Source organism: Pleurodeles waltl, chromosome 12 (assembly GCF_031143425.1).
Source record: "Pleurodeles waltl isolate 20211129_DDA chromosome 12, aPleWal1.hap1.20221129, whole genome shotgun sequence".
Taxonomy (NCBI): domain Eukaryota; kingdom Metazoa; phylum Chordata; class Amphibia; order Caudata; family Salamandridae; genus Pleurodeles; species Pleurodeles waltl.
The window spans coordinates 505,662,569-505,683,363 of record NC_090451.1 but is presented as its reverse complement, the minus strand read 5'-3'; the positions used below and the strand labels follow the sequence as shown (position 1 = coordinate 505,683,363).

Below are 20,795 nucleotides of genomic sequence, written 5' to 3'. Positions count from 1 at the left end.
ATTTTAAATTATATTGAATTTAACCAGTCTGGTGGAATATAGTTTTTATTTTCTGCATTTGATGAATTTATGTGCTGTTTATCAAAAACATGAAATCATTATTTTTTGGCTATGGTTGCCAATCCAATAATATCAGACAAAAGGCAAAGAGTGGTAACTTGCTATCACATATTTTCCATCTCTAGGCATCCATACCTTGCAAACAAATCATGTTAGAAACTATCCCCCTGAGTGGTACCAATGGCCTACATTTGGGGTCCTGACTCATGGCCTGCTAAGGCAAGCTTGTTTTAGGGCTAGATTTTCAGCACTTAGTCAACTTAGCTCAAAGGTTTCTGAAGTCCGTTCCTTCCTCTGGATCCTAGTCTCCTCAGCTTTCTCGAATACTTCCTCTTTCAGCTGTCAGTTTCCACAGCAGAGACAGACGTAAATAGCCCTGTAGAATAGGCCAAGGTACTGGCTTCCCTAGTTCTGGAACAAAGTCCGGGGCATATGAATTCTGTTCTCAGGGCTGAAAAGGGATGAGTGGGCAAGGACATTTTGCAGTGGGTAGTGAGACAGCATCTGTAAAATGTTCTTACATACCCACTCCTTTTACTTCAGTCTGATGACTTTATGCACCTTGTGGCACAATAATTCTTCCAAAGCGCTATGTGTGCTAAAACCTAAGATAGCCTAGTAGCTGACCAAATCAGCTCAATGGTGTTCATAGGTATTCCACCCCCATCAGCCAACATTATTCTAGAAAGGCCTATTTCGCACTGAGGAGAATAGGTTTGTCAGGGACCTATTCTTGAAAGAAACCATATTTGACCACCTCCATTTCTAAATTTACAGAGAGAGCTATTGGGACTATACCCTTCCACCTTTCTGACTTTTGTGTGTGCCCTGTTTGAAACGTGAGTAGAAGGTAACTTTCAGAAAGACTGACAATAGGTGTACAATTAAACTTTTCTCAGACAGAGGTATGAGCATGGTGTGAGATGGCACTGGTTGAAGCATGTATGTTATTATGGCACTGCATTTGAGTTCATGCACAGCATCTACTGGCGGAAAAATCACAAACTAAAATAACTAGGTCAAATCACAGATTACATTGGTTCTGGATAAAAGGACATTAAATCAACATCATTTGCAGTTAGTGATGGCTGTTTTTTCAGTAATTTGTGAGTTATGTACGTGTCTACTGTAACCACTGGGTAGGCATTTCTTACAGATAGTTTTAAAAGAATCCCACAATTTTGTGATAAACAAATGTTTCCATTTGCATAAAAATGAGCATTTTTTGACTGTCTTGAAAAGTGAATGCAACAGTGAACTATTTTATGAGAGTGATCCTGGGCCTTTGAAGTCCCATATTAGAAAGGGATCTCTGGCTCTATGAAGTGATTTTTCAGGAACTAAGCAGCCTGCAATCTACATTGTCCTGTAGTAGAGTTCCTGCTTATCTCTGGGTGCACAATCTCTCCATTCAGGAGTGGGAGACCCGAGAGCCTCTAAATAAAAGCACCAGTATCACCTGTGGCATTCAGACACTCATTTCAGTACAGAAATGCAAGTTACATAAATCAACCTGAGCCCTTTCAACATACTAAGCAGGGGCGGCTCCTCAGTTAGGGCGGAAGAGCATTGCCCCACCGCCAGCAGCAGAAGCTGCAAAACCTTTCACAACGAAGGGATAATAAACCTGGTTTATTATTCCTTCGTTGTGAAAAGGGCGGGCAATGGGGGTGACGAGCAGTGAGGGAAGTGCACTGTGCACTCCCCTCGGTGCGCATATATGTTTGGCTGCCCATCTTGGGCTGGCCAAACACACATGCGCAGTAGGCTCTCTCCAGCCCAGCACTGTGTTGCCGGGTTGTAGAGAGCCTGCACAGGCTCCCGGTCTGCGTGGGAGCACCCTGGCTGGGTGCTCCCAAGCAATCCTGATGCTGCTCTCAGCAGCGTCAGGGCCGGCATGGGCAGGCTGGGAACCTGTGCTTGCAGCAAGACATAGGAAAGAAGCAGCATGGCGAGGTGCGAGGTACATTGTTTTTAATTTTAATTTTTCTATTTTTAGACCTGCTCCCACCCCCATCGCCACCACCCCCCATGCCCTGCACCTTATGCTCCTTATGAGCAAAGCAAGCGGCAACTGATACTAAGTTGAGGATATCTTTGTATGCATGCATCTGAGTGCCTGTAATGTAATAGTATAATAATTCTTTCATAAACCTTATATAAACTTCCATTCATAATCCAAATAATTATGTAAATATGTCAAGCAGTACGTGAAAGCATATAATATGTAGCAAACTTCTATCAGCCAGCATCCATGCTTTCCATATAGTCCCTCTTTTAACACACCACCAGCTTGCCCCATGCCTGTTTATTCAGACATTTGCTAACTGGAGCAGGTAAATGCAAACCTCAAACCCATCTGGATTTATGCAATGTGATTATTGCCACACTCACTATCACTGCCTGACAAAAACGTTTATACATTTTTCTATGCTTCACACATTTGGTGCGTCATATGTCATATTTTTCATGGTTGATCACAGTCTATGAGACACCATCATTTTCTAAAGTGCTGCTGTAAGGATCTCTTTGTTCTGTTCTCTTCATGATATCAGGTGCTGCCCAGCCTAGAATGTTATTTTTGTATAGAATGTTGGGGTGTCATGCACTATGTGGTTAATTGTGGAGATCAGGTGGAAGAGGAGGCTGAGTAGGAACCTGGTAGGATATCTAGCCATATACATAGCATCAGTTATACTTTACTATTTAATAAAATAGGTATCTAAATAAACATAGTCCTGAATCTTTACAGCTACCATACTGATAAGGGTCCTGGAATGATGTTGCCAATAAAACAAATTGACTTTTAGTGCTATATGTTCAGGTATCATTGAGACCTCCAAAGTATCAAAACAACTGCTTTTCAATTCAAAGCAGATATTCCATCTGAAGAACGTTGTCCTATTCTTTCAAGGAGAACTCACTTCTGGCAGTTATCTTGAAACCACTTCACAAAACACACTTGTGGATTTTATTTACTGCTCTCAGACATGAAGTCCAGGAGTTCCCAACATATACCAGCAGGTCATCTGCTTACAGGGACAGGAGATTATGTTGGTCACTCCTCAGCAATGCAATACTCCTCTTTAATCACTCAATACTGGACTTTACGGTGAAGGCAAATGACATTGTTAACTGGGGCTTTCACTGGGAACTTGAATTCAGTGGATTTTCCCGCAAAAACAAGACTCTGGCCAATGGTCTGATGAATATAAGTATGATCCACGCCATGTAACTGAGGCCTACATCTTTTCCAAGCACACAGAGACAAGGCCACTAAACTAAGCATTTTCATATTTTTCATAGTTTCATATTGTAACTACCACAATAGAAAACATTACTTGGAATCCAGGTAAAATGATATATTGACATTAGTTTCACAAAATATTTGTTCATGAACTGACTTTTTGAATACAAAATATCAGTGCTGATATATTGAAAGAATGCATAAAATGTCATATACTATGTTCTTGCAGGATTAAGACTGTTGTTCTGTTGATTACGTGGGAGCATCCTACCTGCATGCATGCCAGGTGGGTCACTAATATCACTCTGACAATGCAAAATAATGTGATATATGACTTTATTTTGTGATACAGCAAAAAAAGGAACGTGGATGTGAATCCATATTTGAAGACGAGAATTTGACTTCGTGCCTAGCTGATCTGTTCATAGCTGGGACAGAGACCACAGCAACAACTCTTCTGTGGGGCTTGCTTTATATGATGGCATTCCCCGATGTTCAAGGTATGTTTGCCAGAAGAAACCTACTAAGTAGAAACACTGTGTGTAGAACAGTACAGCCATTGTCTTAGGACAGGGTTCTGCAAAGTCGGTCTTGGAGAGCCAGGTTCATGCCAGATTGTTAGCACATCCACATTTAGATAAAAGATGTTTCAGAAATCTACAGTTTTCTAAATGCGGATATGCTAAAAATCTGGCATGGGCCCGGCTCTCCAGGACTGACTTTGCAGAACCCTGTTTTAGGAGATTGAATAAGAGATGGCTAGTCTTGCTCAAACAAGGTTTTTCTTTGCTCCAAGAACCGGTAACTTCACATTAGTCAGTCAGTGGAAGTTACTTGTTGGTGTTATAATTGGAAGTAATTGTTCACCTTTGGGTAGACGGCCCCAGAGACCCCATCCCCTGGAGACAAATAGGACAAGCATTTGCAATGCAATGGGTCTCGCATTTGCTCGAGTTAGAGCTATTAGCGTTGTAAACTCCCAACCGCACTTTTCTTGCCACATACACCGAAAATTAAAAGTAAAACAGTTTCACATAAGATAGCTGGCGGCCGCCATGAGCATGAAGGAGACACACAAAAGGAGGCAGAAGTTTGCTCGCAGTCAAACATGTCGGCAAAAGTGTAAAAAATCCATGCAATCGGCAAAAGTCCAATTATCCATGTAACAGGGTCGATGTCATGCAAAGAATAAAAAGAAAATTAGTCCAGAAGCCATGCGTAAAACACATAGCCTCATATGTTTTCAGTAGTTTACCAGTGCTCTCAAGGAAGGCTAAACACCGGAAAAGGCATGACTTTCACTAATGAAATCAAGCGAACCAACCAAACTGATGGGCGTGACATGGGTGTGATGAAAAGCCCACAGAGAGATTATTACAGGGGTCAGAGCGCTTGAATGCTTGACCCAGATGCCCCTGCGCCCCCTTACCCTACTGGGCCTCGGGATCCCATTTCCCTGGGCCGCATGCTACTATAGAAGGGAGGGATGTCACACGACCCCCCTCCCCGAGCCTTCCTGGCCCAGGGACCCCATCACAGCTGCCAACTATAATAAAAATGGAGAGGGGGGTGTGCCTTCCTGAGCCATAGCAGGCTGTTGCCACGTCTTGATTGTTAGTTATGTATGGAATGTTGGGGATTTCATGCTGTATTACCAAATCAGCAGACCATTGCCAGGGATTATCATGTAGCCTTCGGTATGCTCACTAATATTTTGTATAGTTTGCAGCCTACAGCTTCCTCCTGTGATGTTTCTGCATAGGGCACACCTCCTCCTACGACAGCTCCTTAACATGAGGAGTATGCAGAATCATCAGAGAAGGAAGATGTAACAATCATTATTGTGTGTCGCAAGCCTGGTAAATAAACGTTAGTGAGTTGTTCTTGACCAGTATTTCCCTGGTCCTGTGATTGTCATCATTCCATGTGGCCTCCCTCCCTGGGCCAATTTTGGCCCTGGTTCCCCTTCGCCTGGGGCCTTCATCAACAAAAGGTGTGTGCCCTGGTGGCCCCACGACGTCTCCACCATAAGATTTTCCATCACTGATTTTTCACCTTGACATACATATTCTTCATTGCAGAACCATAGATGAAGCAAAAATCAGGTTTTCGTCTCTTTCGGATTCTCCATCATGTCATATGTCCACAGGTTCATAGTCAAGTTACACTCAAACTTCACCACCACCTTCTCCACTTCATACTTTGCCAGTGGATGACTTCACTACATTTCATAATTCTTGATCTGAGGTCAGAAACCTAAGCACTCCCAGATTGCAGAAGACCTACAGAGGGCATACAAAAAATACTTTATTAAGTCATTCAAGAAAGACTGTTTGTTTCAATCCAGGTCATCAGCACAACTTTTGATTCCACTGATTTAGCTGCTACTTAATACTGCTACAGTGTCTCAGTATTCCAATTATCATGGTTGAGATGTACATTTCTCAAACTGGATGTGCAACTGAAGATCTTATTGCTTCCATGTTCTATTTTAGTTGTGTTCAGTCCTCAAACTGATGAGGAAAAGGATCAACTGAAAATGCAAGCGAAACTATAAGGGTAGTGGGCCTGGAAGAATGTAAAAGATGTTACAGATCCCAATATCAACGTCATGACTGCAGACACGAGGAACGTCTGAGGGTTCAACCCCCTCAGTAGGCCTATAGGCAAATTAATCCCTGCTTGGAGAGTGCCTATGCTCCCCACTTCAACATGATAAACCTGGTATACATCTGATTGGCAGATTTCACTTACCTATAAGGCACTAGTGTATGGTACAAACTATACCCAGGGCCTTTATGTTAAATGTCACCAATGCACTGTGGCACCTATTGTGACATCGACTATACCGTGACAGTATAAAATATGACTTTAGACCTACCTTTGTAGCCTGACTGTTTCAGTTTCAAAACTGCTATTTGACCTGTCATTTTTATTTATTGTTTCAGCTTTGCAATAAAGCCTTACAATAATTGATCATAACATTTACAAATTGCAAATTCCCTAGATACATATGATAAGTTAATACAAAACAAAACTCCATATGGTACAACATTTTTAAAAGACGTTCCCATCATTATACACGTCCCCTTATTAATAACATACCTCCCTCCTAAACATCAATGGTTATAAATTACAGCCTAAATAAATAGTACACCTCAATAGGCATACAGTTAAATTACTTAGAGGACTAATCCAATAATGTATTATGGCTATCGTCCTCCACATCAATTGCTACTAAAATTCCATTATTTTGTATTTAGTAGGTACCCAATAACAACTAGCAGCAAAGTTGAATTTGGATCAATAATGTATCTCCTGCGCAAAAAAGAGCCATATGAATATAGTCTATCTACAAAAATGATAAAAGCAATTACCTTATTGTGCAAAAATTGTAAAGGATAGAAACAGGCAATTGTTGGTTTTGTTAACTGTGCGAAGAGCAAATAAAATGATAACTATGCTACTCATATAGGATGACTCTAATCTTGGTAATTTAAAAATATCACTCCATCTCTATGGCTTTATCTACACAAATAGCTACTAAAGTGCATCCATATAAGGCAGGACCTAGGATAAAATATGTCCATACCAAAGATAGGCCTGTACTGCCAGCAGGCAGCCAGGCGGGCAGCTATAAATGATGGTCAACTGCTCGAGTGTACAGTGCTATTGAAGTGAAAGGTGCAAGTGCAAATTAGACAATTAGCAGCCAGGGTTTCAAAACAAAAATAACAGGCAAACTAGCTTATTATCTTAGATTGCAGTAGTCGTTGTTTCACAACTCTGCCTTTTGACCTTCCATGCAGCATATATTTAGGATGCTACAGCCTGATAGATTTCCAACCATTGTGTCTTCTAACAAAGTATTAAATCATCCTTACAGTTCCTCTTACTATATTTTAAGAACAGAGGACAAATGCAAAACCTTTGGCGGCTACTGTTGTGACACAAACAGCAGAAAGTGCATATCAGTTTCTTGGCCGGCCAGAGGGCAGCTGTATGTGTCAGCTCTCAGCCCGAAAACCTTGGACCAGAATTGAGTGCAGGCCTGAATCTGTAATGGTCCTCATCTAAATCTGAGATATAGAGCCCTTTTCTCAGGTGGTGATATCAGATCGAGGAATATTTCCCACCGAGGTTCGGGCTTCAACACCAGATATTTTGTCAATATAGCACTTTCCCATGCCTCATGTTTTTGCCTCATATTTCTTTTTCACCATTAGTAGTGTGACTTTTCACATATTTTCTGCGTTATGCCATAGATCTAAACAGTCTATTGACGCAAGGCTATGCGCAACATGTTTAAACTGCAAAAGACTGCTGCAGTTTCGGCTTCTCAGAAGGTCCAGGTCTTCCGAAACTGCGAGGACATGAGAATTCCAGACTCGAATCAAATACCCTACCAGACAGAAGGCAATGAATCCGTTACAGAAGTCATTCTATGCTCAGCTCTGAGTATTACCATTGGTTGTCCTGGATCTAGCTAGAATAATCTCCTCAAAAAATAATTTTCCAACTTTTGTAAAACTTGCACATTTAAATGTCCCCAAATTTCAGCACCATATGAGGTTGCTGCCACCACTTTAGTTTTGTATACGGTTAGAGCTGGCTTTATCAAGCTATTTTTGCAAATGTCCGTACTGTTCCAGCCTTTTGAGACAGTATTACTTTGTACTTAGGGCCAGATGTACGAAAGGATTTTACCCATTCTGTGTCTATGGGAAAAAGCCTTCGTACATATGGCCCTTAGTTACTTGCGAACCCCAGTGAAGCAAGCTGTTCATCATTTTGGATGCCCAAATTGTCATAAGTTTTTACCTGCTCTGTTGGTTTTCCATAAATCCTTAGGGTCGATTTTAGCTTAGCTCTGGATTCCATTATCATACATTTTGTTTTCTGTATATTGATAGTTAATTTCCTTGTTTTGCGAACATGTTCAAAGCCTTTCTGCAGCCGATACATTGACAATTCTGTGCCTGTTAGGGTTATCGAATCATCTGCAAACATCAAGATCACAATATACTCATTCCGCAACTTTGGTACATCAAGGCCAGGTTCACTAAGGAACTTCTCCATACCATTGATATAGATGGTAAATAAGTCTGGGGTTAGAACGCAACTCTGGATGACCCCTGTGTGTACGCCAAACGTGATCGTACATTTGCTTTTGTATCCATACTTCATTGTTGCTATGTTGCCCCTATGGAGGATAATTAGCAAACTCAGTAAGTATTTAGGGACAGCTTGTTTCTTCAGGATACTCCAAAGAACGGTTCGGTCAACACTATCAAAGCTATCTTTAGGTCTATAAGGACAAGAAAGATGGGGGAATTTCAGAGAGCTACGTAGTTCAAGCAGATCATATACAATTTCAGAACTTGATCAGTTGGGCTCTGCCTTTTGTGAAAACCTGCCTAGAGATGGGGTATAATGTAATTATCCTCCAAACAGGATCCAGCTGAATATTTGGAAATGCCGTCCAGTAAGGAAATTGGACGATAATTAGCAGGATCGTCAACCCTCCTTCTTTTGTGAATGAGAACTATTATGAACCACTCCTGCTGCCAGTATGGTGTTAAAAACCCCTGTCAAAGGGCTCAGTCTCATGTCCAAATTATTTTTGAACATGTTAACTGACACCTGGTCCTGGTCTAGGCCTAGGGCTTTTCCTAATTTTTGATGTTGGATGGCCAGGGTTATTTCCATCTTGTTAAATATGTTTTCTGCAGGATGATGGTAATGCAAGAGAGGTCTTTTGAGATCCATGCGGGCCCTTTTCTGTGTTATCAGTTTTGACCTCTGAGGTCTCCAAATTCCTAGCTGGTCTTTCACAGCTCCCGCATATGATTTCCCTGTACAATTGCATCTTGTAGTGCTTTCCAGGCCTTGGTACACCGATTTTCCTTTTTGTATCCGTTAAGGTGTTTATAGGCCCTTCTGGCTTCCAGCAGCTGTACCACGCCGTAGGAGTATTGCTTCTATTTTAAGGGCTGCCCTAAGCTCTTTCTCTTTGTCAATGCATTCCTTGTCAAACCAATTAAGATAGGAATCGTGCTGTTATTTCCCCACTTTGTTTTTGGTCTACTAGTTCTTGTTTGGTAGCTTTGAGCAGCAGCTTGAAGGATTTGATTGTCTCAGACTCAGCGCTGTGTATGGTTCCACTGCAGGTTAGTGTAGAAATCAACTGTTTCCCATCCAATGGAGGCTCTGGATATTTTTTTTATTTTCATTTAAATTCAGTTTGGAGGTGTATACAGATTGTTTCTGATGTCTTTTCCCAAATTGGGTTTCTGAGCAATCGGGAGAGAGGAAAAGTGGAACATGATCACTTTCTTTTCTCTCTTCGACCCGCATAGCGATCACCAGATTCCAAGTCTCCAAATTCATTATGATGTAGTCAATAGTACTAGCACACTGCCCTACTCAAAAAGTTGGTTTGGGGGATTGTCAGAAGTAGTTCTGCCATCAAGTGGTCTCAGGCCCACATTTAAAATGATTGTACTTGATTGCTCCACTTTCTTTATTGTTCTATACCCTTTAAGCGAAGAGATGGAAGCCCCAAAGCATGATCTTCATCCACTGCTGTGTGATTCTGCAGGACTGGGTGGAGGCTACTATTCAAGTTCCCGCATTATATTGTTGTTCTGGACTGATTATCAGGGTGTAAGTGAGAAGTGGCATTTTCCTGTCTCAAAGTAGACCGTAGGGAATCTAGAGATTTTAAAAGCTTAGAGGTTCCTTCCATCCCGCATGGTGGTAGATAGACATTGATAAGGTCAATTGGTCCTTTGCCTTTTTCAAACTTCAGATATTGAAAATTATTGTTTATGGAGGTAAAGGTTATTTTAACTGTCAGTAAAAATGGCTTTAACCCAGATATGAAGACCACCTCTTCCCCCTCTGTTTGGCTGGCATATTGCGGGTGTACTGAAGGAGATAAACCCCTCTAAGTCTGTATTCACCAATACTAAGGTTTGTAAGATTTGGGGTAGTTTCGGGCTGTCTGCCTGGTGGTAATGGTAAATCCCCGGCTGCAGCTTGATTTGTTGCCACATGAAACCTCAGTTTGTTGAGATCATCTTTCGATGGAAGAGGGTAGTAGGGACCACATGCTGTGTTCAAGACTGACAAATAATCATGCTGTACTTTGAGGTTCAGCCTTTGGTGCCTTTTTGGTTCTATCTCAAACCTAGGAGGGTATGGTTTGACAGGCGGCTTCTCAACTATTACCCCCCAGGTGTCCATGTCTTTGACATGCTTAACAATATGGCCGCTGCAGGACATTTATGTCCGTGTTAAAGACTGCTCTCTTCTCCTCAGGTCCAACTAGAGCAAAAAACATACATTAATCAGATCATTAGAAGTTATTTGGAACGATCCTGGTAGTAAGTTAGCCAGTTTAAGAATGGTACCCCTATTTAAAATGTTGTGATTTCCCCTTTACTGATACAACGGAGTGGAAACTAGAGCCACCCTGCCACAGCATCCTTCGTTAGCCTGGGTACAACGTCTAGCCTCTCTGTGACAATGTTCTGGCTGGACGCTGGGTGTGTGATTGTCCTGGACCTGGATCGCTACGTGGACTGCAGGGTTTGAGATCATAGCATCCTTAATATCACTTGACATATTAGAGGTTTCTAGAAGTAGTCTCGAGAAGTGATCTTGGTTCAAAGAGCAATTAGGGACATTTTGGTATGTTGGAAAATGGGTTATTGGTAAGGGCAGGTAGGTACCTCCACTTAGCAATAGGCCACTAACCTCCACTTAGGTCCAGTTAGGTCTCAGTAAATTAAACCCAGCTCAACCCTTGGTAGCTTGGCAACAAGCGTCAAGGCTTAACTTAGGAGACAGAGTGTAAAGCAGTCAAATATCACAAAACAGTAATTAAATAAAACACAGGAAACAGTTTAAAAATCCAATTTATAAAAATAGATTATATTTTTATCTTTAAAATGACACCAAAACGAATAAAAACAGATAAGGGGAACCGGAGATATGAATTTTTAAAGAATTAATGCTTTCTAGCGCATAGAAGCAACTAGAGCTCAAAGGGTTAAACAAGGTCACACTGGAAAGGAACAAAGTCCAGAGTTCAGGCCACCCACGAGGTAGCACTGTCACACTTACTTTCAGAAGTGTTTGATTCAGGAAAGTGGTCCACAGCACCAGCCAAGGGTTCAGAGACTCTGGTGTGCCTCTTGGAGTCTGGGACTACAACTCCCACAATGCACCTCTTCAACTTATGGAGTTGCTCCAAGCGTCTCCAAACTTCTGGATCTTCTTCCAGAGGTCCTTTTCGTGTCCTTGAAGTGTCCACAACTTGATCCAAGGTTCCAGAAGCTCTGAGTGGCTCCTTGGGAGTTGGGACTACAATTCCCAGAATGCACCTGGTCATAATCCTCAATGGCCACTGGAAGCTGGTCAGCTGGGCTCTGCTTGCAGGACTTGATGCAGGGGACTCTGGGCAGCTCCTTTGTACCTGTAGCAAACAAGGAGTCCCTTCTTGAAGCAGTAGAAGACAGGTAAAGTCCTTTTAGTGGTGAAGCCCAAGTGTGCAGCTGGTGCAGTCCTCCAGAGTGCAGTGTACAGGGGCAGGTCAGGGGTCCAGCAGGTCAGTCCTTCTTCTCCTGTAGTTCTTCCTTGTTGGAATCTGATAGGGATCTGAGGTGTGGGTGCAGGTCTGCCAGTTTTATCCTTGCTCCTGGGTGAAAAACAGGGGAGTCCTGGTTCTCCAATCAAGTGCAGGACCCTTCCCCCAGTGATGACCACTTCCTGGGAAGTGTGGCAAAAATCAATCCCAGGAGACAACATTCTTCTAAAATCCATAATGGCTGAAAATTATTTTTTGGAGGTTACATCTGGCTGAGCCCACCCACTGGTGTGGCTACAAATCATAAACACACCCCTCTCCTGCCCTCTCCTAATCTAATCAAGGGGGCACCTAGTTGTCTGGGGTTGCAGGATGTGGGGGTGTTGCTGGGTTGCTCCAAATGTCCTCTGTCTTTGAAGACCAGTTTGGCAGCCCTCCCCCTTCCTGCCTCACCATCTGCTGAGGGGAGATTCCCTCCCACAGGCACATCTCTTTGTGTGAAGCCAGGCCACTTCACACCTCATCAATGCAGCCTGGCCAGGCTGCCACAGGCTGGCCAATCAGAGCACAGCAGCAAAAACAATGCAGGGCTGAAATTGGCAACTTTTCAGGTACAGTTTAAAACTCTTTACCTGAACAAGTTATATTAAATCCCACAACTGGAAGTTGTGGGATTTATTATAACGATTCATTTGATACCAAACTCTTGTATCTGTCATTTAAGGGGACTTTGAAAATTAAAATAAAGTCTCCCCATTCTAGCCTATGAAGGCCATTCACTACAATGAGGGAAACATGAATTTGGCTGTTTTTACCTCACCAGGGCTTATAAAACTATTTTTATAAGGTACCTGCTTATAGTTACATGGCGCCCAGCCCTAGGGGCACATAGGGCACACCTTAGGGATGACTTATATGTAAAAATAAGGTAGTTTAAGACTTTGAAACTACTTTTAATTCCAAAGTCGAATTTGCATATAACTTTAATTTAAAAGCAGCCAGCAAGGCAGGCCTGCCTTTAAAATGACACTGGGCACCTCAGCAGTGCACCTATGGGTGCACTACCTATGCTGTGGTCCCTAAACCTACATGCCCTACCATATAATAGGGACTTATAGGTAAGTTGACTTAGCCAATTATAATTAGCCTAATTTCCATATTGATTTTACACAGAGCAAAGGCCCTGGGACTGGCTAGCAGTACCCAGGGCACCATCAGAGTCAGGAAAACACCAGCAAAAAGTGGAAAATGGGGTCAAAAAGTTAGGGGGCCTCAGCAATCAGCCCTGTTTTCTCACATGGAGGGAATCATCATCAGACACTATTCTCGACTTGGAATGGTTTCGAAATTATGGATGAGCTGTATTAGGGTTCACTAGATTAATGTTAGCTAAGACCTCAGGAACGTTATCACTTTCCTGCACCACCACAATTGGATGCAATTCCGGAAACCTACTTCTTGCAATTTTCTGACGCCATTGTCAACTCTGGATGATCTAGCCCCCTCCCTGGGTCCCGGCAGCAACAATGTGTCTCTCAAGGCTCTCCTGGAGACCCCAGGTGAGGAAGCCTTATTGAGCTGACAGTAACACGCCTGGGGCATACAATCCAGACTTGCTTTGAGTGGGGGCAAAGACTTGGATTCGTTGCTGAAAGTGTCTGTGTCATTGGTACAGCAAACTTGGAAAGCTCTTTCTCCTTTAGTGATCTTCGGGCTAGTTACCTGGATAAATCTCTCGCCTGTAGGAAATATATTGATGTGCATGTGTTTTTTGCACTGTTTATCACATAAGGGGCTGTAATAAGTAGATGACAGGTACCAAGATTATAGGTTGGTTGACTGAGAGAAGTGGCCTGTAGGAAATCGATTGATGTGCATGTGTTTCTTGCACTTTTTATCACATAAGGGGCTGGAATAAATAGATGACTGGTACCGAGATTATAGGTTGGTTGACTGAGAGAGCTGCGGGTTGTTTAATAAGGTTTTTGTGATGGCAGCGGTGCTGCCCAGGATGTAACCGTTGCATCCAGGGCACCCAAGGGTTTAAAAGAAGATACTTCCTAGGTCCTAGCGCTGTACTCCGTAGACTTCGTAAAAAATATATAGAAAAATATGAATTAATTTTCCTACCTATTAACAGTTTAATAAAGTGGCCCTAACCCAGAACATAGGTTAAGTGTATTAAATAATATGGCTGCCATTTAATTTTGTAGGGGCAGCCATTAGCCAATTATATACTGGCTTCTCACCAGCATCTACCTGAGTATACCTTGAAATTACTGTGGTTTACTGTGGCACAATATATAACTAAGGACCAGATATACTATTGTATTGTGTTACTCATCTGCACAGACTGTGGTCTTGCGCAATGGGTGGTCTGTTGCACCGCTTGGCCTACTGTCAGACCCTGCAGCCAACCCCTTGCAGTCAAGCAACCCCATGCCACACACTACCAGGAGGGAGCAAACATATGTGTCCCTGCACATGTTAGTGCACTCAAGGAAACTACTCTGTCCCGGGCGTGGGTTCCTTGGGATAGATTAACAGAACCAGGCCAGGGGATGGGGACCCCTGAGGTCCCCGGGCATTTTAAGATTCAGGGAGGGGGTGATGCAGCCCACTCCCTTAAAAGGGCCTACAGAGGCTCGGGAGTGGGGATGTATGGCCCCTCATCTTTATACAGCATTTTGGCTCCAGGAGATGGGGTCCACAGGACCTAAAATGGCCCAATTTCTTTTTTTGCCACAGGAATCTTGCGGGAGTGCTGGAAAAACCTCAATATTTTGTGCCCTGTGGGGGGTACCCACTACAGAGCCTGGCAGGCAGGGTATTTTTACCCTGCCATCTTATATATATATTTTTTACATTTCAGGACAGGGGACTATGGGGCACATCTATGATATTATCACGCAGCACAGTAAGTCACCTTGCTACACTGCACTGCATGAAAGGGAAAGGGCAGGAATGTCCCGTATTTAAATCAATAGGGCACATTCCTGTTTTTTCCCCTCTGCTGGCGCTCTTTTGACAACCTTGAGCCAATGCAGGTACCCTTGCACCATGGTGCAACGGTGCCTCTGTTGCATGCAAGATTGTTTTTGTGCAGGAAGGGGCACTTTCCTGCACAAAAACAATAACCTGAGGTTTTTTCCTTTTTTCTATATGTGCTGCAGAATGCAGCACACATAGATAGAGGGAAAAACAAGGAGAAATAAAGATATTTAGGCATAGGTTTTTGACACTTATCCATGTCTACCGCTTCTATTAAATCTGGGAATGAGTCAAAATCCATCCTTAGCGCAGAATAATCCAACACAGTGGTTTGCACTGCAGTGCATTACTCGAGATTTATTAAGCCAGTCAGGGCCACTCAAGGTGGCCTTGCATGGCTTCATGAATTCCAACTTTCAGTTATTCCGCTCTTGCACCACGTTGTGTGGTGCAAGAGTGACAAAAAGAGGCTTGTAAATATGCTCCTAAGTCCCCACGTCCTGTAATAGCTGCAAGCAACATTCTCATGTTGCTGGCAGCCTATCAAAACCTTGTTCCTGCAGAAGCAAATTATCCCAAGGGGTAAAAAGCTCCCTAGGCCAATCAGAAGGCTCTATTTTTTCAAATTGGGCTTGAGGGGCTCTCACAAGAATCCCTCTACTCCAACCGTCCAGATATACAAATAGTTTTTAATCTTTTTTTATTTTTTTAACTACTGTACGGATCAACACTCGATCACAAAAAACAGATCTACTGATCGACATCTAGCTTCCTTTCAAATTTGGGGTAATTAAGCAATTTTTGCTGTAGTGCTTCTTAAAAATGTCTATGAAAATTGCGTGGAAATTTTGAGTTTTGCAAATGCACAAACTAGGCAAAAAGAGCACGTCTTGGAAAGTTTTGTAAAGATTTGTCAAACGGCACCAAAGTTACAAGCAAAACAAAAAAGGCATTTCCTATAGAAACGCTGTCCTAACTATAACTATAACAGAGGCAACTGCCACTGGGCAATATATACATATATCTTACTGCATAATAAAGATAGATAGATAGATAGATAGATAGATAGATAGATAGATAGATAGATAGATAGATAGATAGATAGATAGATAGATAGATATGTGTTTGTGTACAAAGTAATATGGCAGAAGTGTTCAAGCATTCCAGCAGGCTGGAATTACTCTATGTTTAGGACTTCAGTCAGGATTCCTATGATGCAGTTAGGATTACAGTAAGCAAGATTTCCTTCTTGCTCAATACTATCATGGGAAGTGAAGGGGCCAAGGATCAGAAGCAGGGGTGGCTAATCCGCTATGGCGGAAGAGCATCAGCCCTCCTCCAGCAGCAGCTGCTGCAAAACGTTTACAGTAAAACCATAATAAACTGTGTTGCCAGGTTGGAGAGAGCAATGCAAAAACAACAGATGACGGACGGTCCAGGGAGGATCTGGCTTGGCAGTTTGGGCTGGACTGTTCCCATGAGGAGCAGGGTCAAGACTGATTTGCATATGGCTGGGTCCAACCTGGGGTGGCATGGGGAGCAAAAAAACAATGGATTAAACCCAGATGTTTGTGACTGGGGGTGAATGTTTGATTTGCTCTGCATTCCGTCCATCTTCTGTTCTTTTTGGGTTGGAGGAGAGAGCAGGCAGAGGCTCTCACTCTGCCTCAGAGCACCCTGGCTGGGCGCTCCGTCCAATCCTAATGCTACATTCATGCTGCCAGCAGCATGAAAGCAGTGTTAGGATTGGACGCAGGACAGTCTGGGAGCCTGTGCTTGCAGTGGAGGACCAGAGCGGATCAGAGCGGCGCGGCGAGAAAGGTACTTTTTTTAGTATTATATTTTGTTTGCCCCTGTCACCCTGCCAAACACCACGCCGCCCGTTCCTTTTCCCTCCCACTAGCTGCAACTGATCAGAAGTTATAGTAGTTGGGAGAACTGGAATTGTTTGCGGGTACTCTTCCAAAGTATTGGATCAATGCAATGTCAACCACTATTTGTGTTTTTTATTCTCTTCACTAGAAATTTGGAAAATTGTGATGTTTGGAAAGCGATCACCAAGGATGAATATGTTTCTATTCCTTTCAGACTGCTGCCATAAAGAAATTGACATGGTCTTTGGAGACAGCAAGCAATTGAATTATGAGGTTAAGGCAGAAATGCCCTACATGCAGGCCGTCCTGCATGAGGTCCAGCGCATTGGAAACACTGTTCCTCTTGGAGTCCCACATGCTACTTTGAAAGAGATCCACATTTCAGGATATGTACTCCCGAAGGTAAAATATTGCAGAAATTGAGAATGTAACTGTGAAGTAGACACCTGGTAGTAGATGCCAGAGGCATAGATGGTTGTGGCAGTGCCAGCAACAATTTATCATTTTGACCTGTAAGAGTTCTCTTTAATAAAAAAAAAAAACATTAATTGCTTGAGATGTAATCTTGACTTGGGCTGGGTGATCACTATGAAATAAACTAAGATGAAAAGTTAGAGAAAGGATGTTATAGCGTAAAACCCATCTTTAACCACATAATTAGGTATGAGGTATCAAAATGAATCATTTCAACATTGGATATGAACTGGAACTCCAACCTACTTCTACTTACTACAACTCCTAACTCACAGTAAGACTCAGTTATAACATTCTTCATTAAGAGGAGATATTTTAGAGCTTGGATTCAGCAATTTCTTCCTTGAAAGGTGACGTCTGGGACCGTCTTGAAACAAAATGTGTTTCATCCATGTTTGAGTGTCCTACCAGAGGAACGGAAAGTAACAATGAAGGAGAAGGTTCAATTACTGTAGAACTGGGGAGTGCATATGGAAGTAACTCGATCCTACGAGCAGTGACCCCCGAAGTACAAAGATGATACGGTGTTGTCTTTCCAGATACTTGTAAACAGATATTGTAATGTCAAAAGTTCAACACATTCTGGATCTAAATGTGTTATTTAGTGTGTGTCTGAGTTCAACATCTGCCAAAAAGTGCTAGATGTCCGATCTGCCATGCTTGGAGTGGCATTTCCATCAATGAACTCTTATTACGTGGATGGGGCATCCACCACTTTTTGGTACATGTCCTGCATCCATCAAATTCCAAATAAGGGCCTAAATCTAGAGTTTTCAACCTGGTCCCTGGTGTGCTCCAAGTGGTGCATAAAGCATGGAAATGTTTCTTTACCGACACAGGCTGCTCAGAACAATATCTGTTATCCCTTCTGGAGATGTGATCATTTGCAGTGGAGATTGTGAGGGTGGCGGATAGATTTTCCGAGGTATTAAATCTTGGCTATAAAGACCTAAGTTCTTCTTGCCCTTCTCTGTTCCACTCCCCTTTCCTTAGTATTACCCTGGTTGACTAGTGTATGAAGTGCCTGAATAGTTTAAGCTATAATCATTAAAGTTCAAATATACTATACATAAAGTCTTAACACACACTCTGCATGTTATTTCATATTTCTAATTGAAGCTCAATGAAAAGATGACTGAAAAATGTGCTATGACAAGAACCTTCCAAAGGGATTCACAGTGTATTTTTTTATTCACTAAAATACTGTATTCTCCCATCTCCACAGTGCTTTACCTTTCTTTGAGGTACCAGCGTAGTCTTCAACCAAAGAAACTATAACAAGAGAGCTAGAAGAAACCCAGGTACTTAGAATCCCCTTTTCTCTCACCCATAAAGTAACCCATGCTGCATGTATTAGTAATTCTTGGGTGGTAGAGATATCAATTAATATAAGTTAAGCCCCGAGGTCGCCTAAGACATGGGGAATTTCTCAGAGAATACCCATTTTGTTGCTGGGATAGTACCCCCTTTTCCCTGCAGTTCCATCCGGATATTTTGGCTACATTGAGCAGGTGAAAAACACCTGATCTGTGGGTAATGTTCTGTGTGCAGTGACTAAAAGACAACGCAGAGGCAAGTATTTCCCCTAACTGTACTTTTTTCCATCATTGCTCATTTTAGGGAGCTTGTATCTCCATTCCGCAAAAGATAAAAGAGAACAAAAACTAGTCCTTCTTCTCCTGACGTTGAGAGGGCTGAAAACATCACACTTGGAATCAATGTGGCTGTAAATGTGTGAGTTTATTGCTAGTTTAATTAAAACAGGGTCAAGTGATAAGTAAGAGGATTTTGACAATAAAAACTGGGCTGTCCCAGTGATGAAGAAATAATTTCAAAGACCTGACACACATGGCAAGGATCTTGGCAATTTTCTAAGCACCCTGGGCCTATTCACATTAAATGGCAGGTCTGAGACAGAGATAAGTCACAACAGCCACATACAACCACTTCTCAAGCTTTAGGATGGCCACACTTGACTTCATCTGGTTGTCACTAGCCAAATTTCATTTTGTAAGCAAACATGCAGTATATCCATCTTTTACAAGTGACCGTGCTATGTTAAACTGCGAAGTGTCGGTGCTAGGAACCCACCTTCCCAAGGCAAACCACATTGGGTTGCAGGGGCCCTGGAGCCCATCAGAAGAATAAAATGGATCACAGAGGTACAAGTAGACCTCAGGCCATGAGTAGCACAGATCTTATAAGAGTTCCCCAAGAAAAATATTGAAGGTAGATTCATGGGGGTCTCTAGCCTCAATCTTACAGGAGAAAGAAGGGGCTAAAATGAACCAGGCCAATAGCACAGACTTTACCATGACACATTTGAGTGAACTCAAAAGGCTTATTTCTAGACTGAAATCAGAACTAAACAAGCCTGTGAAGTTCATTGTCTGGTAAAGGATGGAAATTGTTGAAGGACAGGACCTCCAGATAAGATCGAGCTATAGGAAAGCTTCATACACCAGAAAAACAGGAAGAGGAAGCCAATAGGTGGGCTCAGTCACATGAGATAATAAAGTTTAAAAAGACCAAAGAAATTGTGGATGTGAATAAATAGCATGTTGTTGGTAAAACACCATCAGAAAGTGCCTAATATCTCCCCCGTGTACTGGGAAACATACATTAAAAGACTGTATGTGGATCCATCTGCAGCCAGTCCTTTGCTCGCAACATTATACCTGAAAAGAAGTATGGGTTTAATCGAAATAACCAAGACCCAAGTGGAAAAGATAATTAATACAATGTGTGCAAGTGGCGCAGCATGCCTGAGCTGCCTCCCCACAGTAGTATTTAAATGGGCTCCCAGTAAATGGGCAGTGGTCATGTCTCCATTATTTCAATCTTATATCCTAGGTGCCACCATACCAGATAATTGGAGATGCTCTCTTCTGGTATCCATATATAAGAAAGAGGACTGCAAATGCCTAGGGAATTATAGGCTGATCGCTGTCCTTGATACAGAGGGGAAGTGTTATGCAAGTATCCTTAACATGGAATTGCAGAAATGGGCAGTAGAGAAGAACCTGATCCCTTCCAGCCATACAGGATTTCAAAAGCACTGCCACATTGAGGACAACCTGTTTGCATCACTCACCGAATCGAAGTGAAAATGGCAGACAAAGACAAGGTGTTATTCCTTATATGCAGAGTTTACAGACTTCACAATAGCCTTAGATAGTGTTTCAAGAGAGAAACTCTACTAAATTAAACAACTCTGTCACCATATCACTGTACTCAAACACTTGGGTAAAGATAAAAGTGAGCTCTGGGTGGTCAAAAAAACAAACACTTTATTCGATTGATTTTAACAATCATAAAAGTCGTTGTACATAAAAACGATATTCGAAAGAAGAGAATACTAAAAATGCATGTAAATATAAATATGGATACAACCAGATAAGAGACTAAAAGAGGAGAAAGTAAAAGGAGTTAATAAACAGTTGGGTTAAAACAGGTAGGGTGATCTCATATATAACGCTTAATAATCTCGCTCATTTACCTCAAGGTATGATTTGGCCTTAATCACTGAACACAGGAATAAGGCTAATCCATTGTA

The 20,795-nt window shown here is 42.2% G+C and overlaps 1 protein-coding gene across 2 annotated transcripts in view; it reads left to right on the top strand.

Annotated features, from left to right (window-relative positions):
• Positions 1-20,795, top strand: part of LOC138267970 (cytochrome P450 2J2-like) — a 257,476-nt gene that overhangs the window by 130,516 nt on the left and 106,165 nt on the right. For both annotated transcript variants that reach the window (XM_069217265.1, XM_069217267.1), the window contains exons 6-7: positions 3,660-3,807; positions 16,980-17,167. In XM_069217265.1, coding sequence (XP_069073366.1) covers positions 3,660-3,807; positions 16,980-17,167 — 336 coding nt within the window. The remainder of the gene's footprint in view (positions 1-3,659; positions 3,808-16,979; positions 17,168-20,795) is intronic.